Source organism: Agaricus bisporus, assembly GCF_000300575.1.
Source record: "Agaricus bisporus var. bisporus H97 unplaced genomic scaffold AGABI2scaffold_14, whole genome shotgun sequence".
Taxonomy (NCBI): domain Eukaryota; kingdom Fungi; phylum Basidiomycota; class Agaricomycetes; order Agaricales; family Agaricaceae; genus Agaricus; species Agaricus bisporus.
In genome coordinates, this window is record NW_006267349.1 from 253,662 (window position 1) to 280,869 (window position 27,208).

Consider the following 27,208-nt stretch of genomic DNA (forward strand, 5'->3'; position numbering starts at 1 on the left):
ATACAGCCGAACAACAATCTCAATCAAGCTCTAAGTTCCAACTGAACTAGTCGCACCCAATTCATGATTCCAATACTATCGAGGAATCATATTTCCAAAGAGCCAATGTACTTACTTTCAAAAGAGAGAAAGAGAGAGAGAGAAAGAGAAGATCACAGCTACAGCAAAATGAACACTTGGTACCAGACGCATAATAGTATTATACCAGAAAGGAGAAAGAAAGAAAGAGAAAGATAGTACCAAAAAGAACAAAAAAAAATCACAAGTTTCCATCACGCATCTTCACCTCTATGAGACCAATGTACTGAAAAGCCTAAGTACGACGATCCGAGTGTCCAATTCCATTAACCTTTGGCGTCGTTGTCATCGCTGCGTCCTCCCCGCCAGGAAGCGACGGAACAGGGGGAATAGAAGATCTTCCTTGACCAACAGCGTTATATTCACCCGATGCCTCATCATCGTCGTTACCGTTATCACCGACATTCCTGGCGTCACCTTGAGCACCTTCATCTTCGTCATCTTCATCCATAAGTTGTGCTGCACGCTGGGGTAGACAGATACCGAGTCAATAACGCTCATTGAATCAAAATCGTGCACTGTACCTTCATAGCTTCGGCTTCGTTTGAGTAATGCCTGCCTCTGGCTCGAACGAAGGCCGCATGTTTCGCAGCAGCTGTTGAGAGGTATACGATAAGAAATTTCGAAGAAACGATCTTAAAGGAAACAACGCGTACCTTCCTCGTCCATCTCCTCATCTTCTTCAACTTCTTCTCCTCTATCCCCACCAACCTCTCTAACCCCTCCCTTGGCTTCGTCAGGCAGATTGAAACTGGTACTCCTACTGGAAGCATTACTCCCGGTAGACCTATGACTTCCTCCAGAAATCGATCCAGAAGTTCCTGCTACTACACCAATGACAGGTTCAGCTCTTCCACCTTCAACAGAGACAATATTAGAAAATCCAACACTTGAGATAGATGTACGTCTCGATGAAGGTCCAGAAGTATCTGCACCCGTAGATGACAATGTCTGTGTAGGCGATTGTGGCGGTGGCGATTCCGAATAGTATTGTCCTCCCAAGTGCAAATCCGGGATATCTTATTAAAAGGGAGGTTTTGAGCAAAAGGAGATTTTGGATTAAGGGTGTTTCACTTACCACCTTCGATGGTATCAGTTTCAGCATTGTATCTCACATAAGGAGTCTTTGGTTCTGTAATCTTCATCAAACTATCCTTCTGAATCTCTGTCAATGCAAGATTCTCTTCGTCCCATTGTAAACTGCTATGATTCCCCGGAGAATAACCAAAATAACATCAGTCGACAACGAAAGAAGCGCCACATGATTTATGTTGAAGATAACGAGCGAGGATGAGTCGTAGGCACGTATATTGTTACAGCGCAACGGGTGGCGAAGCAAAAACAAGATCGATAGTTAATTCATCAGATAATCATATAAGAAAACCAAAAGAAATACAACATACTGTGCAGTATTGTTGTTATTGTTGTTATAGGCGTGATGAGGTGCATTCTTGAGAATTCCCTTGGGTTTCGTTTGTGATAACGACCTCGAGGGTTGTCGTGAAGGATTGTTTGCCTGGTGTTGCTCTTGCGCCTGTTGATTGCCGGTAGCTACTTCCATGGATGACATTACGACTACCAAATCTCAAGCACTGTCCCAAAATCAATCGACAAGTTCCAAACGTAGATAATCAGAGTAGACGGAATGGGTTTCAACGATGCGCCGATGAATGAGAGCTGAGAGAGGAGGATGAAGTAGTCAGAATCAGAACCAAGATTCGTCAAGCGTAGGATGGTGAGGCGTGTTTCCAAGGAGAGGTGGAAGTGACGAAAGAGGTTGAACCCAGATGACCGGATTACATACCTCAGTCATACTTGTTTATACTTATATGTTCTCTACTTGTGCAGTGCCGCCCACGGATAAGCCTTTTGTCCGAGAACAGTACATCGCCACAGCTTCCCGAATAAATCCAATATATCCAAGGAGTGCTAAACCTAGAGATTATTCTATACAAGATTGGTCCGTCTAAAGTACACAACTTCTCCTATCACATTCCTAAACCCATCAAAGCGTTCAACAATCGCTCTGCAACGTATTCCGGTTCCTGTCTCGCCATCTCGATCATACTCAACAGCCTCTTGATGCCGATCTGCATCCTCGAATTCATATTCATATCATCACCAGCACCAAACCCAGCTTCAGTGAGCGTACGGATTGTTTCGCGATATTCGTTCTCCTGTGAAAACAATTCTACTTCACGTAGAACATGGTCAAGGGCTGCAATAGTGGTGATGGGGGGTACACGTAATTCTGAGTCAAAAATATTTGCAAGACCAAGATCGTTCATTTCAGGACGGAGAGAAGATGTGGCTATAATTAATAGTCGACGACCCTAGAATTATCGGTTTTTGAGAGACCTGATATTGTTTGACAGGAGAAAATGAATCACTAACCTTGGGGGGTCGACGGGCAAATAGTACAAGTAACGTTTGTAGAACAGGGTTTGAGAACCTCGCCCCCATAGGCGTCCAGTCTAGGAACAGAAATTAGGATCATCCATAAGTCAAGTAGACAGAATACTCACCAATCAGTCGTTCTATATTGTCGACTACGACTAGACTCAGAGGACTCTTATAACTATCTGAGAAAGTTTTGGTGATCGCTTGAACCTTTTGTGTCTCTGTATATCCAACCATTCTATCCGGCGAGATAAGCTTGATAAACGGATATTCTGATGCTTGAGCAACCGAAGCCGCTAGAGCCGTCTTCCCTGACCCAGGAGGGCCATGTAAGAGAACACTGACGAGTGGTGTTCGCTGGGATACCCGAACTTGCTCTACAAGAAGTCTTCCAGAACGCAACAAATCCTGATAAGCACAGAAGTTGAGTAAACCTTCCAAAAATTTGGGCCAATACTTACATCAACAACTTTATCAAAGTGAATGATTCCATTTTGCACAACCTGGTCGAGTTCATCTTCCGATACACCAAACGCTGGGTGCACTTCACTTAGCGCACTCATGAAGTCTTGCATATTGACTTTCAAGTTTTCCACATCATCAGAAAGCCCAGCCATCGTTCCAACCTTCACATGTCTATTAAACGCAAAACTCGTCGCACTCTTGATCAATCCACCAATTTCTGCTCCTGAAAAGTTCTTGGTGAGCCCTGCGAGCAGGTTCAAGTCCACATCATCGTCCATAACTCTGTTAGTCCGCATTTTATGGGTATGTATGTTGAGAATTTGGAGTCGGCCGTGTTCGTCTGGAAGCGAAATTTCCATGTGAACTTCAAGGCGCCCGGGACGAAGGAGGGCCTCATCGATCATATCGATACGGTTGGTCATACCGATGATGAGGATGTTATTAAGTTGATCGACACCATCCATCTGAGAGGAGCATTAGACTACGACGGTAATGAAAATTAATGAAAACGGGGGTACTCACTTTGGCGAGCAGTTGATTGACAACAGTATCTCCAACGCCGGTTCCACTGTTGGTACTTCCACGCTGCTTGAAAATGGCATCCAACTCGTCGAAGATGATGATATGCAGACCGCTCTCATCTCCCTTTTCTTTATACTATGATACGGGTTAGAATGAGTTCTAACTTTGATGGCAAGACATGCCTCTTTCTCGGCATCACCAAAGAGCTTTCGGATGTTTTCTTCCGATGCGCCGACATATTTGTTTAAAATTTCTGGACCATTAACAATCTTTGGCTCTCGAGCATTGAGCATTTTGCCAATTTGCCGTGCGATCAAAGTCTTTCCAGTTCCAGGGGGGCCGTGAAGGATGATACCTATGTTAAGAGGAGGTTTGGTCATGAATTGTATGAACCTATGGAAGTGTTAATCACCTTTGACGTGTTGAATACCAAGTTTCTCAACAAGAGCAGGAGGGAAAACACGGGAAGCAAAGGCACGACGGAAAATCTCAGAAAACTCGGTATCTAAACCTCCTATGCCCATATCTTCAAACTTGAAGTTTGGCGCTATGATCGCATTGGGAGGTGCCCTGAATAATTAACTTTGTTAAAGAGACAAACATGACGCAGATATTAAAAACAAACTTTTTGGCACTGGACTTTAGCCTAATTGGGCTGTCTGCAGCTTTCAGGAAATTGACATCGGTCTTCTCCATAAGGATACCACTATCCCTACGACTAGCACCGCCTCTTCCACGTAGGCCGGCGCGCTGTTCATCCGCGAGTTCCAGCACCGACAGGGACACAATTGCTCCCTTGAGCGGCACACCACGATACTCGAACGCGATGCCTTCGTTGACTGCCATGATGATGCCAGAAAATGCCTTCAAGAATATCTTTGACATGTCATCGACGGAAAATTCTTCCGTTCGAGCCTGATTAGGTCTGAAGAAACCTACTTCGATGTCGATGGACTGGAGGAACAGAGGTGCAGCAGGGTTAGGTGGAGATGGCATGACAGAAATGGGCACGGAGTCGCCGGTTCTTGAGAGACCAATCCATTGACGATGTAGATTAGAAGTAGCTATCTGACCTGGCATCACTTTCCCGGTATCATCATGCCTATTGTTGACGCGTCAGCTAGCAGACGGCGTGCAGAGAAAAAACGAACTTTACGGTTGCAGCGTAGGTGTCTTTTACCAGGACGTGCTGTCCGTGAGCAAAGTCCACAGGACAGCAGATCAGACAATTGGTCAGGGCAAGAGCCTCGGAGGGCTGGGGAACCACGTCAAAGATGGCGCTGTTCAAACGAAATCATTGAGAGGGTGCATTTCTTTCAGTAGAGATAGACGCACGATTGGCCACTCGGTCGCTGCTGGTGGTGTTGAAGGGGTGCGGGTGATCTCCGTTTCTCAAAGGCGGCATTAGGGGCGTCATTGTAGCCGTAAGAGGGGGGGTTGAGTTGGGCAGCCCCAGGGCGGTATGGGCTGCGCGGCGGGGGAGTATTTGCCGGGTTGTCGTTGGGCTGGAGGCGGTTGTATGCGCCTGGCGAGGGGGCGTTGCTGCTACCCCGGCCGAAGAAACTCATGGTGTGCGTGTGCTGTGCATCTCGGGCTGATTGAAGTTAATGAGTTGATCAGATTACATAAGCCACGTCTTTGTGCCCCTGCCAAGTTCCAACCCCGTCTCCTTTTTCCAATGGCAGCCACACCCGTTGGCGGGCTGCTCGACATTCCCGATGTAGACAACCGTTCCTGCCAGCTGCTTGGCCCCACAGCCCTTGTGAAGCTCGCGTTTCCCTTCGGAATTCCAAGACTCACTCCCATGTAGATCGTCCAAGCACTCATGGGCGTCCTTGTCATCCTCTCTCTAGTGTACAAGCGCCATAGAGAATCACCAAAGCGTCCATGGAGGATATGGTCTGTTGTATATTGTCTCCACCTTTTTCTTGCACCGACTCATCGGACTTTTGTGCGGGGCACTTCTAGGCTTTTCGACGTTTCGAAACAGGTCGTTGGCCAGCTGTTCGTGCACGCCGTTAACCTCTTTGTTTCCGACCTAGGCTCGGACCATACAGAAAGCAATGCCTGCGTCTTTTATTTTCTGAATATTTTGATTGATACCACTCTTGGTATGTCACTACTACCCTTGTCTTGTATCTCCTCAAAACTGACTCTCGTTCAGGCGTTGCTCTTATCTACCTAATCCTACACTTTTTCACTCATATATTCTCACAACGGTTCGGGCTACAAGGCTTCGAATCAGGTATCTATGGTACCCCCCCGTCAGTCAACTACTGGGCGCGCCAGGCTGCTATTTATGTCCTGTCCCTGACAACCATGAAATTAATGGTAGTCGCGCTTCTAGCCCTTTTCCCCGGCATCTTCAAAATTGGCGAATGGATCCTCAGCTGGACATGGACCGAGGATGGTGATACTGTCCAGGTCATCTTGTACGTTACCCTCCTGCCCAAGTATTTTCTGATGGTTCTGATTCATCTTATTATCAGCACTATGGGCATATTCCCCATTATCATGAATATTGTCCAATTCTGGCTGATTGATTCCATAGTCAAGGCATCTGCTGCTGTTTCTCTTGATGCGGACTCCCCGGACATAGATGACAGTGAACACCGTGAACCACTTTTTAATGCCCCTTCGGACGATGAAGATGAAGATGACAGAAAGCCTGGAGATGTCGAAAACCAACGTCTGGATAGGGGATCCCACTGTTCCACAGACTCGTATCGAATGTCTCGTGACAAATCGTTTTCTGATGCTTCGGATGACATCAAATCCCGTACAGCTTCGAGTAGTTCTGGACCTCGCGATCAACACTCATATCCACCAAGTCTGTCTAGTAGCCTGTCTTCTTCTGGAAGCGATCAGTCTAAAGCGGCAAAAGCGGCTGCAAACCTGTTGAAAAAGAAGCGTCGTGGTCCACCAGCTCCCCTACATATTGAACGCGTTAGTCAACCGGTCATCAACTCCCCACAAGTATCGGCGCCCCCAGTGGCGACTTCAATGCCAAAGACGCCAATGGTTGAAATGAAGCCACCAGCTATTACGCGACAGCAAAGTACGACACCTAAAGTCGCTGAATGGACGGATTCATGGGAGGATGATGAAGATGAATGGGCAAAAGGGAATAATACGGAGGGTCAGAAACCGACGATTGATGGGGTTTGGGAGGACCATTAATTGACATCTTACGATGCAAGGCCAGGATTTTGATCTTTAATTGTCGTGTGCATGCTACATATCTCGCATTTTTAATTTTTGGGTACTTTCAGGCGCCTTGCACTTTCGCATACTATTCTGCAACTATCTGTACAGTACTTCATGTCTTGTCTTTTAGGATACCAGTTTAAGTTTGTGTTTTACGCCCAGTTTACACTTTCATTTACAACTCAGCTGCTTAATATACCACCCTACTTTGGTCTTACAAGGGATTAAGTTGGTCGTCAAGGATTATCTGACGCTTTCTCGTTTCACCACTCGTTTTTTATACTTTTGGCATCCTCTGACGCTCGAGCGCCGACAAGAGAAAAGGTACAAACCTCAAGCATTCCACTAATACTCTGCAAGCCCAGCACCGGTTGTTAATCTTAGGGCTTACGCAAGCATAATGATCGAGCAAGCTCAAGCTTCTAAAAACATCACCAACATCATCGATTCTTCCTGAGCTATCATTCTAGATCATTCTGGTTTTCAGGAAAGAGTAAACACATCCTTTCTGAAAGAGGCGAAACGGGAACTTGCCTTATAAATCAGCATAACATACCACCCCAAGTACGTACGGCTACTCTTTGTGTCACACTTAGAATCTGTCACGGCGTTCGAATAGCAAGGAACCGTCATGGCAGAACCCCAACCCGACGTAGCACCCGAACATACGACCAATGGTCTAGCGAATTTCTCTCTGGAAAACATCCTCAATGACAAGCATGACACCATTGAGCATCCTACAGCAATGGGTGATGTGGCAACTGGGCCTGCAGAAGGATGGGACGAGGAGGATGTAGACAAACCTCCCGTTGAAGGGTATTGTATTGAGTGTGAAGGTGCGTCATGTGTCTTCCATTTTGCGAAGTCGAATACCTCGTCTGACACAAATTCTGGATGATTTCCCTTTCTTTTCCGTCTTGGCACACCTTCGAAAATATATAACCGCTCTCAAATCCAAATTCCGGTGATATTTTCAGACCAACCTGCCCAGGTCCTCTGCGAGAACTGTACAGATGCCTACTGCGAAGTCTGTTTTGCAGCCCAACACCGCAAAGGTACACGAAAGCGACACGCTGCACGGCCGCTTGGGCAGGAAAAACAGAATAAAAAAGCGAAAGCCAACAATGGGACTGCTGTTCCCCGTTCTAGCTCTTCCGCCGTATCCGCCACTCAATTCCTCCTTGGAACCAATAAATCCAATGGTACCACCACCAATACCAGTACTACAGTATCAGGAACCAGTACACCTGCGACCAGTGTTGGTCCAGATGTGGACGACAACTTGGTATTTACTGCGGCTAGTTCTTTTCTAAAAAGGATAACTCAATATATCTCTCATAAGATGAAAGTAGACGAGCAGGCGGAGGGCAGTGGAGATGAGGATGCGGAAGGCGAACTAGACTCGCTCAGCGAAGGCTGGCAAAGAATCGTTGGCAAACACACGACGAATGGACAACCAGCGGTTGGTGCAAAAATCGGTGAATGGTTTGTCGACCGCGCAAAATTCATTCCTTTACGACTTACACTCGGAGAACGCAAGTATCTTCGGTTACTCGAAGCTGCGTTATCTGTATCTGAGTACACTGACAAAATTGACACGATTGGCTTTGGGTTGTCGAAGGCGAAACGTATCGTGCATCAGATTCGGGAGTTGTGTGCGATTATGTCTGGATTGGTGCTGGCAGCGGATTATAAACAGGGACAAGAGTTATTCCAGGATAAGGATTTTGAATCCAATTCCGAATTTTATCAACAAATATTTGAGTTGGGGAGGAGGCATAAGATTATGAACCCGGAGAAGATGCGAACGACGTACGGCAAGCTGATTTACCTCCTCCAGGTAAAATTCTTTGCGTCGTTCTGGTTATGAACTTATTAACGGCGTTATAGGATAGTCAATCATCAGATGTGAAAGACCTCCTCAACTTCTCCTGTGTCCGCCCTATCAAAACTGTACATCTCGTCCTCGAGGAACACGATGCTGTTGACCTACTCCGCGATGACCTTGTGACCGTTGCCACCAAAGAAATCTATTCCGAAGGCCGTTCGCGACGCGAAGTTCAAAAGGACATCAAAGCCAAAGAACGTGCTATAGAAACTCTTTCATCGAAATATGCAAGGAATGGGTTGACACAAGAAAAAGTCCGCCAATGTTTGTACTCCATCGGAGATAATCACGCGTTTTTAAGAGTCAATCGTGATCCGTGTGATCAAATGATCGTATTATTGAAGCAGCACTTCCATCCAACGCAGGCGAAGGATCAGAAGAGTAGCTTGGCTATTAGAAGTGGTAGAAATGGTGCGAGGTTGTCGCATGATCATAGTAAGCAATACGCGTATGTGTTGCAGAGTTTGACCCTCTGGAGAGAAATTTTACACGGTATGTTCATTCTGTTCTATTGAGAGGTTAGCTAACGTCCTGCGTAGACATGTTCCATCTATGGTCTCTTGCCGAACAAGACCTTCTCTCCGAAAATGTACCCTACCGCCTTCGCGATACTGGTCAAGGTCTCAATCGAGTCCAAGCCGCACCGAAAACGTCACGCATGATGCATAACATTCTACATAAAGCCCAAACATCGGTTGGCACATGGATCGGATCATCCGTCATCCATATGGGCGATCATAACGTCCCAAACGCTCTCATGTTCATCGACAAATACACCCAAATTTATCGCATCCTCTTACCCATATGCAATACTTTACGACAAATTCCTTTATTGGCTGAAAAGCCTGCTTTGAGGAGTTATATAGATGATGAATTTGGGTCCGTGGATAATTTGGTTAGAGATATACTTGGGGATTTCTTTAGACATGGGTTCGATGGGTCTGGGGCGGATAATTTCTTTGATGCGGGTAGTTGTATAGATGGACGGCTTACGAGTGCGTGGAATTGGTGTTCGTCGTTAGAGAAAAAGAGGTATTTCCACGTGTTTCTCTTGACTGGTACGTTTTGCTATTTACCAGTTGAAGAGACCATTGATTAATGTTTTTTTCTTTGAATAGGCTTTGTGGGTTTCGATGGAGAGTGGTAATCGCCTTACGCCAAACATACCTTTGGTAATTAGACATAGATTAATATCTTTTTCGGCTTTTCGTTACTTGGATAGACTTAAAAAGTATATCAGGCTTGTAGAGACCTCCAGTGTAAGCAGAAATTTGTAGCCTAGGCAACAGGAACTTGTGGTACATGAGCCATTCTCTTTGCATTATTGACAACTTCCAATACACCCGAAAGACCAGATTTCCAAGCCAAGATACGCTTCTCGAGGGTTTCCCACTCTTCTTTCTCGAATTTACGTACAGAAGAACGAACGACGTAAAGGCTCTGCGTCGTCTGAGAAAGTTTTCCCGAGAGAAGACCGGCACGGATAACTATTAAAGAAATGAGTTAAAGAAGATGCCAGAAGAAACGGAAAGCTACGTACCGTCAATTACCCATTTTTCTACTTTGGAATTTTCGACGCGAAGAGCTTCGGCAATTTTGGCATATGAAAGATTTTGACCAATGTTGTTGAATCCCAGCGTTGCGAGTACAATTAGACGAATTTTGTTCTCTAGCGCGGAATCGCTGAGATCTAGATAAATAAAATGCGGCTTTCAGCAGGTGGGGCTGGAAATAAATCGACGGCATTACTATATTTTTCAGCTGCACCGGCATGGCTAGCTTGCCATTGGTCGAGCTCTGCAAGACCACCACTAAGGAAGACTTGTAGAAGAGAGAAGATCTCGTGATCTTTGAGAGCGATAACGGGATCCAATTTGAAAAGAGAGTCAAAATCGAATAGATTGGGTAGCCGAAGAGCAGTTGCGACAAGGTCAATAGCGGCAGATTGAGCTAAGGGTGAGTTTGGTGGTAATGTGCGAACATATGAAAGAGAATATTCATATGCTGTTGATCTGCGCGAATTGATTTATTTATTTAGCTTGGTCAATATATTGGGTGAAGTAAACGACGTACGATTGACCAGCTTTCGCGAAGGCGTCTGCTAAGGATTTCAGGAACTGTGCTTTCTCGTCCTGGCTGATTTTCCACTCCGAAAGCCATTTTTCGACAGTTGCGCGCTGTAGTTGCAGGATATCAAGTTGGTCGTTTTTTGTGGCTAGCTCCAGAATCACAGTATACACGGAATGGCGGAGAGGAGATGTTTGAGGAATGGCATTGAAAAGGTTGGAAAGGCTACAAGAAAGAAATTAGGATTCTCTTAGAAATACCAGGATCAGGAAAACCGATATCGTACAGGCGGTATCTTATTGATGTCCTTTCTGTTGGTGCGGATGCGATGGCCTGCAGCAGCTTTGATATGTGCTCTTTAGTTTCCGGTGACTCTACGGACCAAAGAACGAGTATATGCGAAAAAACGAGGTTGAAAAAGCCCTCGATCTCTAGAGATTTGGGAGGTGACTTCTAATCTTTTTATCACAACATAGCCGGCACGCACCTTTATCATTACCCTCCCCTAACAGTTTTATCTCGTCCAACACTCTCACGAGCATAGCTTTTTTCCTGTTCTCATCTTCCTCCAGGGGAGTTTGGCTCTCCTCAGTTTTTAGGTCATCCTTGAACGACGTGATATATGCGGGACGGTCATCTTCTGGTAAACTCCTTGCAATAAATTCCACAAGCTCAAGGATCTAGACGAATGAGCATGAGTTTACGAGAACACATGAATATAAACAGAGCTGGTGACACCTGTTCCTCGAAGGTTCCCTCGCTAAAGATTGCGACGGAATCAGTGTCGTTGACCATCGTTTTACTGGATTTTTACATTAGCGCATCCAATTTTCCGTGTTGGCGAGGCTGCCGCACAACAAAAACAAACAATTGCCTTGTCCAAACCTAATTCCGAACCAAGTTAGGATGGGTCACTATTACTGTACTTTTCTCTCCCAGTGCAACGCCCTGTTCGGATCCGCAGCTTTAACCCCGCAGCCCGCTAAACTCTGTTTGTACGGTTGTGTCTGCCAAAATCATGGAAATCACGACGTCCGGATTCAAAGCATCAGAGTAAAAGGCCTCATGTGGATCTTCTAAGCAGCTATTCTCTTTCTGAATGATCGATTCCCTTCTAATATAGCTCTCAAATTCCGAGGCAACGATCAGAAACTGCATGCTGCATTGTGGAAATGGAGGTGCTGACAGGCGCTGACCCCTAAAATTTTCAGATCGGGTGTCCCGGAAAAAATGATAGTTCTTAGACCTTTTACTCAACGTGGATTCAAGATGGTAGCAAATGCACGGCGGCGGCGGCGGCGGCTTTGGACAGATCATCCGATCTTCTCACCCGCTTTCCTACTAACCGTAAATGGATATGTAAATCCAAATTTAAGTGGAACACCGCGCGAGGAACGAGCGCGGCGTGATTTCTCGGTCGTGCGTCCGTGTGTCCTGTGTCCCAATTCCTGCTTAGTAATACGAACACTACGAACACGTCTAAACTAACTCTTTACTATTACTACTACCACTATTCTTCCTCTCCTATGGTGTTTCATACATCGACTAGACTTCAATTTATCTTCTTTTTTACTCGACAACGTTGCTATCCTCTATGCCCCCTGTTCAGAACATCCCGGACCGCCCCCTTTCTCAGCTGAACAAGACAGCCTTAGTCGGCTTGGCCCTGCAATTCAACATCAGCACCGAAGGGACAGTCATTGCGCTTCGAGCGAGAATTAGAACGCACCTCGACAACAATCCTCAGCTCCTTGACGATGGAGACATCGCTCGTCTCATCCCGAATCGGACACCGCATCGTCGACCACATCTAGACCTACCACAACTGAATCAACCAATTCAACCGGTTCAACTTCCTGGACTGGGAAGAAGAGCTCAGAGTGACAGTGGAGATGAAGCAGAAGTCGCTGCGCCCCGTTGGAATGGCGTGCGCCGCCCCTCAGTGTCATCTAGCTCATTGGTCTCCATTCCACCGGTATCCCCTGTACGGTCCGTCAGGCCAAGGGAGCGGACTCCACCACCAGCTTTTCAAGGATCTCTGCGTGGTACCCCCTTTCTCCCGCTAGTTTCTACCCCAAGGAGAACCTCTCACCAAATGTTACCAAGTACCCCCAGAAACGAGAATCCCTTCCAACCCCCTAGAAACAGTAAGTACCTTCAATATTGTTGTTTCTCTCTCTCGCATTATACATTTTATTTCTCTCCTTCTCCGTTCCGACGATATATGTCGAAGTGGGTCTCTCCAAAGCATTCCCTCTTTTTCCTTCCGGCGTGTATACCGATGTTGGCTATATCCGCCTGATATTTTTCTCTTCTGACTGTTACATGACGAAAGGTGTTATACGCCATATTCTCCTTTGCTCTTTGACTTCTTCCAGCTTCTACACAACGAACGGTGTTATATTGTTATATGCCAAATTTCTTCTTCCAGCATGTACGCTGATGAAAGGCCATTATGCCATCGTGTTTTGCTTTCCAGCTATCTTTATGCTGATGATGTGCCTTCGTACACATACTCTCTTTTCTCTCGTGATCGCTTCTTCGACCTTTCTTATATATCTTTTACTTATAATTCCAGCTTCTCGCGCAGGTGATCCCTTCGAGATTAATACTCCCGCGGCAGGCCGTGTTAACAAAGGACGTCCTGATGCTATTCGAGGAATGCGCGCAACATATACACCATTTACTATACCAGAGTCGGTTCACAAGAAGATGGCGAGAGGCTGGCAGGACCACATATCCTTAACTTATCTCACAGACAAGTTCTGTACCCCGGGAAATGAACCAAAGAACAAAGATTTCGAGATGAACCAGCGTTATGGTGTTATGGTTTCTACAGAACAATCCTTGAATGACACGAATGAAAACAAGCTCACTTTCCAGGACTGGCACCAAGCTTGGATGCGTTTCTTAGAGTTGATACAACAATATATCCCCAAGATCTATGGTATCTGGAAAGCCCATTTCGATTGTATTTACGCAGCCCCCAGTCATTTGTCGGATTGGCCGACTTGGCTGGCATACGACATTTTGATCAGAAAGCAGGCCTTGCACATAGCCATCGACCCTTCCATGTTCCATTCGGAAGTGTGGGCACAGTGTAGCCTAGACGTAACCAGGCTGTCGATGTTACAGACCGCCTCATCTCATCAAAATAACCGTTACCAACAACAACAACATCGCTTTCCATCATATCCCAACCATTCTCGCAATACAGATCGTTTCAACCCGTATCAAGACAACAGACCACGTTCCTTTCAGACGAGGTGGAGATCTCCTGCCCGATGCCTCCTATGTGCAGGCCCGCACCCGCCACGTGGTTGTAAAGCCACAGTCCAAGTCAATGGACGCCCACTCAATCTTACCACTCCGGATGAAGGAAAAAGCTTCGCAGACTCGGATGGACAGCGATATTGCTTCGCATTCAATGGCTCGACTGGATGCACAATGTATAGTTGCTCGAAAGGAATACACCGCTGCACCCTTTGTAGGGCTTTCGAACACGGCGCACAGTCGTGCTCATCTGTCTGATATTCTCACCGTCACAACTCCCTTAAGGGCTACCTCTTGGGAGTTGGTCCTTCGGAACTGTAATATATATCATCTATTTGCGGACATTCCCTTAAGCATCAGACACGGTTTTGACATGGGAGTTTCTTCAACGATTAACTCCACATATACCCCGCCTAATCACAGATCATCAACTGATCACCCCGATGTCATTGTCAATCACATTCATAAAGAACTCTCACATGGCCGATATACTGGCCCCTTCTCACAATCACGCCTCGAACATCTTATTGGACCATTCAGATCGTCTCCTCTCGGCACAGTATCAAAATCAGAACCCAATCAATTTCGTATCATACAAGATCTCTCCTTTCCTCGTAATGACCCCAACCAACCCTCTGTTAATTCGGGAATCGACTCAACACTCTTTCCGTGCGACTGGGGAACCTTCACCCAAATATCCGAAATAGTCCGAAACGCAGCACCTGGTACACAAGCCGCAACGATGGACGTAGACTCAGCCTTTCGATGTTGCCCTATCAGGCCAGACCAACAACCACATTTCGTCGTACAGTGGGACAAGCAATTTTATGTCGATCACAGTGCACCTTTCGGAGCAACAAGCTCAGGAGGCGTCTTCGGGCGCCTAGCAGACGCTATGTCAACCATCATCCGTCATCATACATCAAGCGAGTGCCGGAATTGGGTAGACGACTTTGTTCTTTTCCGCTCTCCTATTGTTTCATCACCTACCTCCAACACCTCAAATTTATATTCATACGACCTTTCCCTAATACAAGGGATCGCAGATAATCTAGGCTGGCCCTGGAAACCATCTAAGACACGCCCTTTCGCATCCTCTTTCCGCTACCTCGGCTTTATGTGGGATTTGGAAAACAAGTTCGTCTACATTCCAGACGACAAGAAGACCAAATATATCCAGAAGATCAATCTATGGATGAACGATACCACACACTCACAGAAGGAGGCGGAATCTCTGCTAGGCACGCTCGTACATTGCTCCTTAGCAATGCCAGATGGCCGTTCCCGGCTCCCAGCTATATCATCTTTTGTATCCTCCTTCAACGGCAAATCACCATTCAGCCGTAGAAAACCTAATGCGTCAACTAGCCGAGACGTGGAATGGTGGTATGACAACCTACAAGTACCAATACCCGGATCTACTATAAAACCACCACCAAGACCTTCGAGTACAGATATCTGGGTAGATGCCTCGACGTCTTTTGGTATCGGTATGGTTTTCGAACAAGAATGGGAAGCTTGGGAGTTGAAACCAGGTTGGGATTCACACCCACATAGGAAAATCGGCTGGGCAGAAGCCATAGCCTTGGAGTGCAGTATCATTTTTGCGATCCACCAAGGTTTTAATAACCAACATCTGCTCGTCAAGTCAGACAACATGGGAGTTATTGGAGCACTCGAGGGAGGAAAGTCACGGAACCCAGAACAGAACCTAGTTCTTCAGAGGATCACCACTCTACTCCGTACACACTCTCTGTGGTTATCCACCGTTTACACACCATCAGCCTGCAATCTCGCAGACCCTCCATCACGCGGTATACCTCCCTCTGGCCTAACACGATGTGCAGATACATTCACTTTACCGGACAGTTTACTTTCCTTTCTTTTACCTAGACCGATATTACCTAAGCAACCTTCCTAATATAGTCTACGTACACGCGTCTCAGTGTCCTCTCTTTCCATTAACCATATCATTCTAATAATTCGTTTCCCCCATTTCATTTCTCTCTTTTCACCTGCCTGTCTCTCACGTTTCTCGCGCAACGTCAGAACATCATGACCAGCTATCAGCATAGTCTAACACCAACCACAAGAGAGAAGATACAGACGGCCATTAGACGTAGCTTGGCTCCAGCTACCCTCCGTTCATATCAGTCTGCGATCCGACTTTACTTAGGCTTCTGCGAGAGGGAAGGAATCCCACCAAGGCGGCGCACACCAGCCTCCAAGTTACTCCTATGCGCTTTTGCAGCAGACGGAATTGACCAAGTATCTGGTAGCACCACGAGGAATAGACTAGCGGCACTCAAAGCCTGGCATTCAGCCAATAACTGGCCGTGGAGTGGAAGCGAGCGGCTCAGTAGAATTCTCAGCGGTATACAGAACTCCTCCCCTTTATCAAGCAAGCGACCAAAAAGACCCCCAGTAACCATTTACGCCCTAGAACTTTTAACACGGCACCTGAACCTCCAAGACTCTTGCGACGTGGCCGTGCTTGCATGCGCTTCTACAGCCTTTTGGGGACAATGCAGGTTGGGGGAGCTACTCCCGGTATCAGGGAAAAGTTTCATTCTTACATCACTACCGAGTCGAAAATCCATCCGCTACTCGCCAGGGAATCATGATACATGGGTTCTCAACCTTCCATCCACCAAGACCAGTCGACGTGGCCAGGACGTGCCCCTTATCAGACAAACCGGACCAACAAACCCTTTACGAGTGCTTCACAACCATCTACAAATGAACAAGAATCCTCCACACATGCCACTTTTCACTTTCTTATCCAGAGGAGAGCGCGTCATTTTGACGAAGAAACTTTTCCTAGACCGCTGTAATGACATCTGGTCTCGCTTCAACCTCCCTCGCCTCACAGGTCACTCATTTCGCATAGGCGGCACTACCCACCTCCTTCTGTCAGGAATCCCCCCCGACGTAGTCAAAACCATGGGCCGCTGGTCATCTGATGCATTTCTTCGCTATTGGAGGATGTCGGAGTACATTGCACCACTATACGCCAAGAACATCCCGACTCTTCAATACCGGCCTAGTATCAAACATTCGTCCCCGTCTTTGGGGGTGAGCTCGTCACATCGGGGAATGCGTCGGCTGGCGGGTTCCTCCCGTTTGCTTGGGTGACCCGATCGCTCCCCTTGTTCTGATCTCACCGCCTGGGATCCGGAGGCTCTTAGAGCCTTCGATCTCCCATTTCCCAATCTCTACTGCCTTACCCTCTCACTCGGAACAATACAACCCTATCCGGCCACAACGAGACTCCAACCTGCTAAATTACGGGCTGTTCGCAACACAGCTAAGCCTTTATAACAACCATCCCTCATTCAGAGCCGTGTCCTACAGCGAGACCCGTGTCGCTGCTCTCCTCCTTACACTATGAAGTTCTTCACTTCCTGTCTTTTAGCCGTCACACTGGCTTCTCGCTCCATCGCTCTCCCTCGTACGGACGGCGCTTATAATTTTCAACTCAAGGAAAGTATTACTCCTCCTCGTGGTTGGCAGCGACTCTCTGCTGCTCCTGCGGACCATATCATCCACTTGCGCATTGGCCTCCCCCAGTCCAGGTTTGACGAGTTAGAGAAACATCTTTATGAAGTATCCGACCCCTTTCACCATCGCTACGGTCAGCATCTTTCTAAGGCAGAGGTAGACGCCCTGGTCGCGCCCAAGAAACAAAGTCTTGACCTCGTGGACGAGTGGCTGGCATCCTTTGGTTTGGGAGAGCAGGATTTCTATCGTTCCTCAGCCAAGGACTGGGTTACCATCAGAGTTCCGATCAGTGTCGCTGAGAAGATGCTCAACACGGTAAGCTATTTCTTTTTATAGATTGTCTTCGAGTAATGAAGCTTGATTCTCAAAATCAGAAATACCACGTCTGGAAATATGGGGAGACGGATGATCATCTCATCCGGACTACTGATTACAGCCTCCCAGATCATTTGAATGAACATGTTGAGCTTATCCAACCCACCACCATCTTCGCTCGTTGGAGTAAAATGAAGGCTACTTTTCACCTTGACAAGGATATTTTTGAGGAAATCCCGATAGCCAAGTTCGTCTCAAGCACCTCTCAAGACCTTGGGTTGGCTGACGGTGTTACGGCGGTTGACCCATCCTGCAATGCAACTGTTACCATACGCTGCTTACAACAGCTATACAAAACCGGGAAATACAAGCCTCGAGCATCTGAGAAGAATTCTATTGGCATATCGTCTTACCTCGAGGAGTTTGTAAACGAGCAAGACCTGAAGACTTTCTATCTCGAACAGAGACCAGATGCTGTCAACTCCACCTTCACCTTTATCTCCGTTAACGGTGAGGAGCATCTCAAGTATCGGGATACGAATCTGAAAAGCCTAGATGGCCTAAACAACCAAACTCTTGATGAAGCCGGTATGGAAGCGAATCTCGATGCCCAGTTTGCTTTCGGTCTGTCATTTCCCACTCCGGCAATCGCGTATTCAACTGCTGGCCGCCCGCCTTTCAATCCTGACATACTCACTCCGCTCAATACCAACGGTGAGTTGCTACGGTTCTTTTTCTTTTTGAAGGGTCAATCCTGATCCGCGTCTACAGAACCGTATGCCGACGTAAGCCAACGCAATCAGGCTAATGAGTTTCATTTACTGAAAGTTGGTTTTAGTGGCTTGACTACGTACTATCCCACGAAAATCCACCGCTGACAATCTCGACCAGCTATGGTGAATCTGAGCAAACTGGTACGCCACATATTCCCGTCTCAGGTTAAGTTGCTCGATATTTATCAAAGTTTAAGTTCCTGAAGATTATGCTCGCCGCGTTTGCGCCGGCATCGCTCAGCTCGGTGAACATTAGTTTGTTGAGCCAAGCGTGAGCTTGAATACTCAGTGGTATTTTAGGTGCCCGCGGTGTATCCGTTTTGTTTTCTTCGGGAGATTTTGGCGTTGGTGATGGAATAGAAGATCCCGACAGCCACACTTGCTTTACGAATGATGACCGTAACATCACTCGATTCATGCCTACTTTCCCCGCAAGGTATGTTTAAACTTTACTGCATTCTAACTCGAACTTAATTATATCTAGTTGCCCTTTGTGAGTTAGGAGTTTTCATGATCATGCGACTAACTCGAACAATGATCAGTGCTACCGCCGTTGGAGGAACCAATGACATTCCAGAAGTAGCCGTTTTCTTCTCCGGTGGAGGTTTCAGTGACTATGTCCGTCTTTTTCCTGTCTTCGTATCCTTCCTTGAGTAAACCTCATACCTTTGCTCTTTTGGCAGTTCCAACGTCCTCGTTATCAAGCTCATGCAGTTGAAAATTACCTTGATAATCTTCCTTATGGTATCTACGAGGGAAAGTTCAATAAGTATGGTCTTTTCAATAAACCTTTATCCACAATCTATTCATAAAATTCTATTTTGCAGATCAGGCAGGGTAACTATTCCGTTCACAAAGCTATTTTGATATCATCTAAGTGTATTTACAGGCATTCCCTGACGTTGCAGCGCTCGGAAGGCGATTCCGCATTTGGTGGAGGGGCAAGCCTATGTCGATCGGAGGAACTTCTGCATCTGCTCCTACATTCGCTGCGGTTGTTGCCTTGCTGAATGATGTCCTTCTCAGTCAGAACAAAAAGCCTCTTGGATTTTTGAATCCCTGGCTTTATGCCACTGGTTTTCCTGGTCTCAACGACATCACGATCGGAAACAACCCTGGATGTGGTACTCCAGGTTTTAACGTGAGCGTCTGAATTTCATCCGGAATATAATTGTCCTGACCCTTTTCGAAGGCTACTGTTGGATGGGATCCTATCACTGGACTGGGAACTCCCGATTTTGAAAAGATGCGGAAGTTGTTGCCTACAAACTGATATATTGAACTTGGGTGGATCTCAAGAACATCCGTTGTGGCATTTCGTAAATGCCTCAAGTATTGTACGCGGCATATACTTGCATCGAGTTAAAAATTAGTTTACCTCCGTCGAGTTGTGCAACTTTCGAACGAGAATATTATAGGGTTCAGCAATCTGTATCATGGCGATATGGTGAGCCACCTAACCGGAATCCGGATGAGATAAGGGTTTCTCCTCGTTTGTAATGCGCTGGCTTATTGCCTATCGTTCACACATGATTAAAAATCATAGACTATCACAGCTAATCATTCCTCTTTTCTTGATATCTCTGAGGACCCAGGTGAGCTTCGATATGAGGGATTTATCCCCTCTTCAGTCGTAGTCCTGGACCTGAGTAACTGATTTTGAAACGATCTCCTTCGGCAAGATCTTGATAGATTAACTGAGGCATTATCACATTCTTTTGAACTAAGTAGCAAGAGGCCAATCAATATGCCTAAAACTTTGAAACTTTGGAGGATGTTTACACTTAAACTCAAATAATCAACCGTCAAGGAGGTGGATTGCAAAACGAGTTATTGGTACTAGAAAGGATCAACAAAAAACGGGGGGGGTGCGTAGAGATAAAATCAAACTGCAGTCAAAAATAGTACCGAGGAACCTGAGTTCAGAATAGCCTCTAAAAACAAGAATGAACCAAGAGAGGATAGGAAATGAAACCAAAACCAACACCGGAAAATCACGGTAATGAAAAGAAAAGAAAAGAATACTACAAAATGTAATGTCATTTTACCTATGAAACCGCGTATGTACGAAAAAAGTTACTGTAATCGACACCAAAAGGGGAGAAAAAGGATGTTGTATGGAGAAAATGATGATGCAGAGACCAAAAGGTGAAAAAAGAAAGCAAGAGCGAGTTGACGAGCTAACAAGTAATGTACTAATGTAAGAGGTTGGGTCGCGACAAAGCAGGAACGAGAAGCAGCGAGGCATCGTGTCGGATCATTATCATCAAAAGAAACAAAGAAAAGCAAGAAACAAGATTCAAGTTCGTTAAAGAACATCGGGTGAAGCAGTGAAAGAAGAAAAACAAAATCCCAAGGAACTTAATAATAGGTTGTGCCATGTACCTCCATAGGCACATACATTTCATACTGCCCGGTTTGCGACACGCCCACATATTGCGTATATCCATATGGGGCTTCTGGATAATAGTATTGTTGATACGCTGGATACTGCATCATTGCTTGTGGTGGTGGTGCATTTGATGTTGCGTCCGATGGGGCATTCGCATCTGGTAATGGTGCGTATGAAGGCAGTGTGCCGGCATCTGAAGATGAACCATATGAATGATAGCCATACTCAACTCCTGAGTGAGATGGAGAGTTGCTGTACGGGACAGAGGGTACGTGTAGGTGAGATGAATTATGAGCAAGAGGGGACGTCACTGACGACGACTTGACGTTGCCGTTCTGGAGGGATTCGCTACCATCGTCTCCTGGCGCACGTATCTCCACACGTGCTGCCCTAGGGAAAGAGAACACCGGAGCACCGGTCGCCGGATCAAGGAAGCCATTGGCAGGACCTGAAGGAGTATGGGGATGTGAAGGTGGGTGATGAGCGAAATCAGAGGCGATGGCAGGAGAAGGATGCATGTGTGGCGTCGACATGTAAGATATGCTCTGTTGCGGCATGTGTGAGTGCATGATAGGCCGCGAGTTGTAGACAGGTGGAGGTATATACACAGGACGACCAGTCGCCACTTCATAGGGAACACCATGGAGATTAAGCGCAATCCCGGGCGGTAGTGTAGGATAACTGTAGGTGGATGGGTAGGCGGGGGAAGGTTGCGCGGGAGGGGGGCTATAGACAGTTTGGATAGGAGGAAGAGAAGGACGTCGGGGAGCACCTTCGGAAGAGGGAGCCTCTGTCGCCTCTCCTGCGGGATCTCCACCTGCCGGTTTACGAAGCACAGCCTCTTCCGTCTGGGCCCATTGGGTGGGGTCCGTCGAGGCGGGTTCGAGAGAGAGTTGCTCGAGCTGTGTTCTAATGGCTGCGTCTCGGCTTGTAGCTGAGGTAGATGGCTCGGAGGACTGGGTAGGCTTGTCGGCAGGAGAACTCGATTTGGTGGATTTGGTGTTGGAGGGAGCCGGGAGCGGTATGGGTTCAACGTTGACAAGGCGCGGCCTCACTGTGAAGACGTCGTCGAGTGGAGTCTCGTCGACAGTGATGTCCTCTTTACTAGGAAGATTGACAACGAAGGCCATATCGCCAACATCTGAACCTGCTACACTTGCAGTGGTCACTGTTACATGTTTAGGCACCACTACTGGAGCTGGAGGAGCTTTGATGACTTGAGAACGTGAACCAGGAAGTTGGATGCGAAAGGCGGTTCCTGTTCGATGCTTGGAGGACTCGAAGAAGAGGAAGTTTTCGCTTTGCTTGGTCCACATGAGCTCAGGCTTCATAGCATACCAGACGCGACCTGCTTTGGCCGCAGCCGCAGCCCGACTTTCTGAGTTGACAAATCCGCCACGAGGCAAACCGCCACGGCCAGCACGGCCAGCGATCAAATTGCCCCTGCCACGAGGAGCACCACGCAACGGTGAGCCGGTAGCGGGATGTTGAGCTCGAAGTTCAGTACGCTGGTCCTCCTTCCGCCTCATTTCCTCGAAACCATCATGTGTCCAAGCTCGTTCGATCGGAGGCAGATTTGCGTTCTCTTCTTTGGGAGCCTCGCTCTGGTGTAACACAGGCCTACCGTTTCCAACTGGAAAGCCTGCCCTTCCTCTGGCCCTGCCTTGCCACTTGCCTCTCCACCATCCACTCAGACTGCGTAATTCCCTATCCATCAGCCGATCGTCGTGGCCCCAGAAACCTCCTACTTTGGGGACGAAAGAGGGGTCACTCTCCAATCTCCGTTGGTATGCTTGACGAGCGCTCTGACCAAATGGACGCCTGAGGTGAGAGGGTTGAGGGTGGTTGGTATCCTGAGGTTGCTCATCTACCTTCTCTACGGCATCAGTCCCAACAGATTCGGATGCAGGCTCTTTGGGTTGAGTAGCAGGGATTGGAAGCGGTGTTTGGATCTTTTTCTTGTTCGTCCTCTTCTCCCTCCGTTGTGGAACCTTCGTTGGATGTACATTGGTCTCCTTGAAATCCGAGAATTCGATGACAGGCAAGTCCGCAGAACCATTTAAACCCTCGTCAGCCACCATTTCTGACCAGTCACCAGAAGTCGAGAACAAAGCACCATCCGTCTTTCCATTGGAAACAGCTTCCGCCTTCGGAGCGCCGGAGCTATGACTGGTGTCAGGCGTGTGGTCATTGGCCTGTTTGTTTAAGATCCCGTCCTCGGATGCGGATTCCTGGTCTGAATCGGTCTCTGAGTCAGGCGATAGTGGTAGATCCGAATCTGACTCTGAGTCGGTCGAAAGCACTCGCTCTATCTCATCGTCGCTCTCGATTCCATCTCTAGCACGGCCTCGGCGTCTGATGAGTCTTGACCTGGGCATACGAGTACGAGACTTGTGCATGGCCTTCGGACTGGCTGAGCGCGGCGGAGATGAGGTCAAAGGAGCAGGCATTGAGGCGACTACAATAAAGGGGAACTTGTGAGCAACTTGACGGGGGAGTTGATTGGTTGGAAGCCAACCTTACTTGAGATAAACAAAAAAGGAAAAAAGAGAAAACAAAAGAAGGTTGGAGAACAAAAAGGGGGAAGATATGTCTTAAAAGTGATCCAAGAGTGCGTTTATGCGCAAAAGAGAAGGGAAAATACGAGGGAGATGTGGATGTAGTCGAGTTCACGGCCAAGTCATAACAGCAGGAAGTATTCACCGACGGCCGCGAGATTCAAACCCCGCGCAGAGCATTTCAGACTCCGCTCCATCTAATCAGATTCATTCCAGTGTCGTTTTTTCGGTGTAATATAACATGGCGAAGCTGAGGACATACGAGGGAGGGCATCTTCGGATGCTGCCCTCGGGATGGACCGGCTATTTTTTCTCTTTAATCGGTCACATTAAGCATCATTGGGCGGTGCCCAAAGGACGCGTACAGCGGCACTGCCCCGATCCGGGCAGGAATCTCTGAAGATTCTTAAAATACCGTTTTTGAAGCGCACCTGCACTCGCACAGCGACGATGAAGCGAGTCGGGGCTATCTGGCTCTGGTCGCATCTTACTTAGGTCTGCCGGCGACACCATAAAGCCGAAGCCCGCCTCTCTTCCCACCATATGGATCCTACCCGGCCAGAAAGCTTTAATCATCGGTTCGAGAAACTCTCGACTGGCCGCACATATCACTTTGTGCTCATCTCAGCCTTTGTGTACTGCATCGAATCTGACCACCTCTCAGGTTGACCAACTTCCAAGCAATCATGACACTAGCCTAAATCAGGCCATCGTCTGCATTCATGGCTTTCCTGATTGCTGGTAAGAATAAAAGTGTGGTAGTATTATCCGTATTAATTGTGTAGGTACGGTTGGCGTTACCAGATTGGGCCCTGGGTTCGACAGGGCTATCGCGTCATTGTGCCAGATACACTTGGCTATGGCGATACAGACAAGCCCTCGTCTGCAGAAGAATACTCAATGAAGAGCCTTTGCGCCGATATAGCCGCTTTACTGGACAAGGCTGGTCTGGAAAAAGCCGTTCGTCTCTGGCCACCTCTCTTTCACCTTACACTGACAACAGGCCGAAAGATTATAGTTGGACATGACTGGGGCTCTCATATGGTCGGAAGATTCGCCCTTTACTATCCAAATCGTGTGTTGGCTCTCGCTATGTCAGTAAATTAACTTGAGGTTGTCATGTCTTTCACTCATATCTCTTGATTAGGTTGAGTGTACCTTATATCCCGCCTTCACCCGTCTATTTGCCCCTCGAGGAGGTTGCAAGAAAGAGCCCGAATTTAGGATATCAACTCTTTTTCGGTAGCCAGCAATCAACGAAGATAATCGAAGTTAATGTAAATTTGTACACTTGTCTTCCCCGTCGTATTTAAACTAACAATCTTTCGCTAGCTCCGTGGTTTCATGGACGTCATCTTCCAGCAAACCGACTCAAAAGGTGTTGCTGCTGATTTTACGAGGAAAGGAGCCATGGATGCACTACTTAATAATTCACATGTCAGATCCTCCGGTTCCGTTCTAGACCCGAGGGTGCGTCCGGCAACTTCTATAGTTGTATAATGCCTGACACCAACTAACTAGGAGTTTGAGTACTACCACCAAGTCTTGAGTAAAGGGATGAATGAGCCTTTGAACTATTATCGAACTTCGAAATTCAGGCATGATGAAGAAAAAGGTGCAAACATCAAACTTCTCTACCACCTTACCAAATTACTAATATTTAATATTAGCTGACGGCCTTCCCTCCAATTTGCGTGCAGATCTACCTGTACTGTTTCTATGGGGCACTAAAGACCGTACTGCTACACCCGCATTGATCAGAAAGTCCTCGAAGTTTATTACTCGGCTACAGGATATTGCTATAGAGAACAAAGGGCATTGGATTATGGCGGAAGCCAAATATGAAGTAACTGCTCATATTGCTGAATGGCTAAAGGGCCTGGGTTACCAGAACATTCGAGGAAAACTCTAGCGGCGGTGTATTTAAGCATATGTTTGTCCATAGCCGATAGCAGTTTATATATATCGCGGCTTTCTATTTGTCAGTGTTACACCCAAGCTTTACATTTCTCCTTCTACAAGTACTTCCTGCCTTGAACTTGAACTCACGCTCAACATGGCTTCTGCCCAGGACGACGAGCCCATTCCGCAAAGGCAGCCATCCCCTCCACCTCATACAACATTCGCCGCCCGTGGTATTCATGTATGACCGAATCCCTTACCATGACATACCGCCAATGAGGCTTATATTTATATCCTATTCTGCTTCGCATCTCAAACTTCCTCGGTCCATGCTAGCCTCCGAATTTCTCTGCTTTCAAGCCAAAAGATTACCGCCACCCGACGACACAACCGATCACACATGTAGCTTGGAATTGCGATGGACGCAAACTCGCTGGTGTTGGAGTTGATAAAACGGCAAGGGTTTGGAACCCGGATAAATCTGTGAGTCGGATTGGTGATTATTGCGCGCAACTGTGGCTCATACTATCATTTGACTAGCTCGAGTATAGATCTGCTCAGGCCTATTCAGGCGGACACTCTGACGACGTTGACTATGTATCGTGGAATCCAACTCATCCGGAACTGTTTTGCACGTCAGGTCAAAGAGACCGCCGTATCGTATTCTGGGATGCAAGACGTGAGTTTTCTAGGAAGTTGTTTTTGTATATCATTGAGTTTTTGAATGGTTTGTTGTCAGAAAGTCGTTTTACCCAACAATGTGTTCTGAAAGTAGCGCCGTCCTATACTCAATATGCTCCAGACGGACGTTCTATTTTGTATGTCACTGCGGGTCAACAACTCATGTTTTTGTCCTACGGTAAAGAGACAGAAGAGGCCAAAGAACAATGGCACCCAAAAATACTACCTAATCAAAAAGAATCTGTATGTCCACTTGAACAATCTGTAACAATATCCGCAGTCTCTAAAATAGCGTCTCAATAGGTTGGATCCAAGGCTATCTTCAATCACACAGGAGACGGAGTAGTTGTGGCATTTCACTCTGAACATACACTTCGAGTGCTGGATTATCCGAGTTTGGATGTAAGAGATTCTCCAGCAGCTCATGTCGGTGGATGTATGGCATTAGCTTTAGATCCAAGGGGTCGGTGAGTTCTTGGGATGTACATTCTATGGTTGTCGTCTGACAACAGTTCAAGTTATCTCGCTTCTGGGGGCTTAGACTCTATCGTGAACTTGTTTGACGTGAGAGATTGGATAGTTTCCAGGACAATCACAGCCTGCGAGTTGAGTGTTTTTCCCCCTCTCTCGGTTGTTTGACTGGAGATTTATATATTTGTTATCGACAGGAACAACGTTAACGATCTGAGCTTCTCTCACGATGGTGAATTTCTAGCTATCGCTAGCACAGGATCCTACATCGATATCGTGAGTAACCCCTTTCTTCTCGCATCTTTGAATCTTCGGTCTTACGAAAAAAAAATCAGTGTGCTGTTGAGACTGGTTTGTCTATGCACCGCATTTCAGCGTTGGCACCTTCTCCGACTGTATCCTGGCATCCATCAAAATATGCCCTCGCATATTGTGGTCAAATCAAAGCTCGTGAAGGCGGTCCACCTCCTGCTGCTGTTATAAGCATGTTCGGACTCATAGAATAAAGTTCTTTGATTTCTATCACATTTTTCGAGAGCATGAATTTAAAGAAGTAAACACATATACCTATCCTTGGGACGAATATCTATCTGCATGAGCAAATAATTTCAGCCACCAAGTAGCAGCGTTGGAGGAGCAATGACGATAACATGCTAAGTTAAGCAGTCATTTATCTATTCATATAATGTGTCAAGCAAGAGAAAGGAGGTATAAG

General features: G+C 46.9%; 9 protein-coding genes across 9 annotated transcripts; 5 read left to right on the top strand and 4 right to left on the bottom strand.

Annotated features, from left to right (window-relative positions):
* Positions 1 to 228: 228 nt before the first annotated feature.
* AGABI2DRAFT_195767 (hypothetical protein) lies at positions 229 to 1,866 on the bottom strand. Its single transcript, XM_006456698.1, has 5 exons — positions 1,482 to 1,866; positions 1,157 to 1,281; positions 735 to 1,097; positions 603 to 673; positions 229 to 544 (listed from the first exon to the last, which is right to left on the bottom strand). Exons 1-5 carry the CDS (start codon positions 1,646 to 1,648, stop codon positions 314 to 316), a joined length of 957 nt encoding a protein of 318 aa, XP_006456761.1. The 5' UTR covers positions 1,649 to 1,866; the 3' UTR covers positions 229 to 313.
* A 110-nt stretch (positions 1,867 to 1,976) lies between these two features.
* AGABI2DRAFT_188589 (hypothetical protein) lies at positions 1,977 to 5,033 on the bottom strand (the record flags this gene model as incomplete). Its single annotated transcript, XM_006456699.1, has 10 exons — positions 1,977 to 2,411; positions 2,473 to 2,552; positions 2,604 to 2,886; positions 2,940 to 3,407; positions 3,466 to 3,600; positions 3,648 to 3,820; positions 3,878 to 4,035; positions 4,091 to 4,567; positions 4,617 to 4,745; positions 4,801 to 5,033. The coding sequence occupies 10 exons, from the start codon at positions 5,031 to 5,033 to the stop codon at positions 2,067 to 2,069; spliced, it is 2,481 nt and encodes an 826-aa protein (XP_006456762.1). The 3' UTR covers positions 1,977 to 2,066.
* A 78-nt stretch (positions 5,034 to 5,111) lies between these two features.
* AGABI2DRAFT_188590 (hypothetical protein) lies at positions 5,112 to 6,712 on the top strand. The gene is made up of 5 exons (XM_006456700.1): positions 5,112 to 5,227; positions 5,276 to 5,364; positions 5,434 to 5,576; positions 5,630 to 5,897; positions 5,955 to 6,712. The coding sequence occupies exons 1-5, from the start codon at positions 5,144 to 5,146 to the stop codon at positions 6,643 to 6,645; spliced, it is 1,275 nt and encodes a 424-aa protein (XP_006456763.1). The 5' UTR covers positions 5,112 to 5,143; the 3' UTR covers positions 6,646 to 6,712.
* A 426-nt stretch (positions 6,713 to 7,138) lies between these two features.
* Positions 7,139 to 9,915, top strand: AGABI2DRAFT_211866 (hypothetical protein). The gene is made up of 6 exons (XM_006456701.1): positions 7,139 to 7,508; positions 7,650 to 7,957; positions 8,015 to 8,512; positions 8,563 to 9,052; positions 9,100 to 9,618; positions 9,679 to 9,915. The coding sequence occupies exons 1-6, from the start codon at positions 7,304 to 7,306 to the stop codon at positions 9,705 to 9,707; spliced, it is 2,049 nt and encodes a 682-aa protein (XP_006456764.1). The 5' UTR covers positions 7,139 to 7,303; the 3' UTR covers positions 9,708 to 9,915.
* Positions 9,839 to 11,422, bottom strand: AGABI2DRAFT_78618 (hypothetical protein; the record flags this gene model as incomplete). Its single annotated transcript, XM_006456702.1, has 7 exons — positions 9,839 to 10,047; positions 10,101 to 10,250; positions 10,310 to 10,572; positions 10,634 to 10,852; positions 10,914 to 11,058; positions 11,115 to 11,307; positions 11,366 to 11,422. The coding sequence occupies 7 exons, from the start codon at positions 11,420 to 11,422 to the stop codon at positions 9,839 to 9,841; spliced, it is 1,236 nt and encodes a 411-aa protein (XP_006456765.1).
* A 4,448-nt stretch (positions 11,423 to 15,870) lies between these two features.
* On the top strand, positions 15,871 to 19,937 carry AGABI2DRAFT_195772 (hypothetical protein). The gene is made up of 13 exons (XM_006456703.1): positions 15,871 to 17,716; positions 17,776 to 18,226; positions 18,272 to 18,430; positions 18,488 to 18,501; positions 18,555 to 18,630; positions 18,687 to 18,734; positions 18,790 to 18,925; positions 18,974 to 18,982; positions 19,032 to 19,107; positions 19,173 to 19,258; positions 19,317 to 19,326; positions 19,379 to 19,630; positions 19,682 to 19,937. Exons 1-13 carry the CDS (start codon positions 17,288 to 17,290, stop codon positions 19,760 to 19,762), a joined length of 1,827 nt encoding a protein of 608 aa, XP_006456766.1. The 5' UTR covers positions 15,871 to 17,287; the 3' UTR covers positions 19,763 to 19,937.
* Positions 19,938 to 21,429: 1,492 nt separating this feature from the next.
* AGABI2DRAFT_195773 (hypothetical protein) lies at positions 21,430 to 23,310 on the bottom strand (the record flags this gene model as incomplete). The annotated part of the gene is made up of 1 exon (XM_006456704.1): positions 21,430 to 23,310. A coding segment is annotated over exon 1 (1,851 nt), but the record flags the coding sequence as incomplete, so codon positions are not given.
* A 672-nt stretch (positions 23,311 to 23,982) lies between these two features.
* Positions 23,983 to 25,351, top strand: AGABI2DRAFT_78715 (hypothetical protein; the record flags this gene model as incomplete). Its single annotated transcript, XM_006456705.1, has 8 exons — positions 23,983 to 24,054; positions 24,104 to 24,180; positions 24,225 to 24,399; positions 24,451 to 24,533; positions 24,587 to 24,716; positions 24,772 to 24,894; positions 24,970 to 25,054; positions 25,110 to 25,351. The coding sequence occupies 8 exons, from the start codon at positions 23,983 to 23,985 to the stop codon at positions 25,349 to 25,351; spliced, it is 987 nt and encodes a 328-aa protein (XP_006456768.1).
* A 93-nt stretch (positions 25,352 to 25,444) lies between these two features.
* AGABI2DRAFT_188596 (hypothetical protein) lies at positions 25,445 to 27,057 on the top strand. Its single transcript, XM_006456706.1, has 8 exons — positions 25,445 to 25,582; positions 25,678 to 25,824; positions 25,882 to 26,020; positions 26,081 to 26,265; positions 26,326 to 26,489; positions 26,541 to 26,627; positions 26,691 to 26,769; positions 26,829 to 27,057. The coding sequence occupies exons 1-8, from the start codon at positions 25,496 to 25,498 to the stop codon at positions 26,997 to 26,999; spliced, it is 1,059 nt and encodes a 352-aa protein (XP_006456769.1). The 5' UTR covers positions 25,445 to 25,495; the 3' UTR covers positions 27,000 to 27,057.
* The last annotated feature ends 151 nt before the right edge of the window (positions 27,058 to 27,208 follow it).

Bases quoted from the DNA above. Each gene is read 5' to 3' on its own strand.
- AGABI2DRAFT_195772 (XM_006456703.1), top strand. From the start codon at position 17,288: ATGAAGTTCTTCACTTCCTGTCTTTTAGCCGTCACACTGGCTTCTCGC. The intron at 17,717-17,775 runs GTAAGCTATTTC...TCTCAAAATCAG, and splicing joins CTGAGAAGATGCTCAACACG to AAATACCACGTCTGGAAATA. The intron at 19,108-19,172 runs GTCCGTCTTTTT...CTCTTTTGGCAG, and splicing joins GTGGAGGTTTCAGTGACTAT to TTCCAACGTCCTCGTTATCA.
- AGABI2DRAFT_211866 (XM_006456701.1), top strand. From the start codon at position 7,304: ATGGCAGAACCCCAACCCGACGTAGCACCCGAACATACGACCAATGGT. The intron at 7,509-7,649 runs GTGCGTCATGTG...TGATATTTTCAG, and splicing joins GTATTGTATTGAGTGTGAAG to ACCAACCTGCCCAGGTCCTC. The intron at 9,053-9,099 runs GTATGTTCATTC...CGTCCTGCGTAG, and splicing joins CTGGAGAGAAATTTTACACG to ACATGTTCCATCTATGGTCT.
- AGABI2DRAFT_188590 (XM_006456700.1), top strand. From the start codon at position 5,144: ATGGCAGCCACACCCGTTGGCGGGCTGCTCGACATTCCCGATGTAGAC. The intron at 5,228-5,275 runs GTGAAGCTCGCG...ACTCCCATGTAG, and splicing joins TGCTTGGCCCCACAGCCCTT to ATCGTCCAAGCACTCATGGG. The intron at 5,365-5,433 runs GTCTGTTGTATA...GGGCACTTCTAG, and splicing joins AAGCGTCCATGGAGGATATG to GCTTTTCGACGTTTCGAAAC.
- AGABI2DRAFT_195767 (XM_006456698.1), bottom strand. From the start codon at position 1,648: ATGTCATCCATGGAAGTAGCTACCGGCAATCAACAGGCGCAAGAGCAA. The intron at 674-734 runs GTACGCGTTGTT...ACCTCTCAACAG, and splicing joins TGAGGAGATGGACGAGGAAG to CTGCTGCGAAACATGCGGCC. The intron at 545-602 runs GTACAGTGCACG...TGTCTACCCCAG, and splicing joins ACGAAGCCGAAGCTATGAAG to CGTGCAGCACAACTTATGGA.
- AGABI2DRAFT_188596 (XM_006456706.1), top strand. From the start codon at position 25,496: ATGGCTTCTGCCCAGGACGACGAGCCCATTCCGCAAAGGCAGCCATCC. The intron at 26,490-26,540 runs GTGAGTTCTTGG...CAACAGTTCAAG, and splicing joins GCTTTAGATCCAAGGGGTCG to TTATCTCGCTTCTGGGGGCT. The intron at 26,628-26,690 runs GTTGAGTGTTTT...TGTTATCGACAG, and splicing joins AGGACAATCACAGCCTGCGA to GAACAACGTTAACGATCTGA.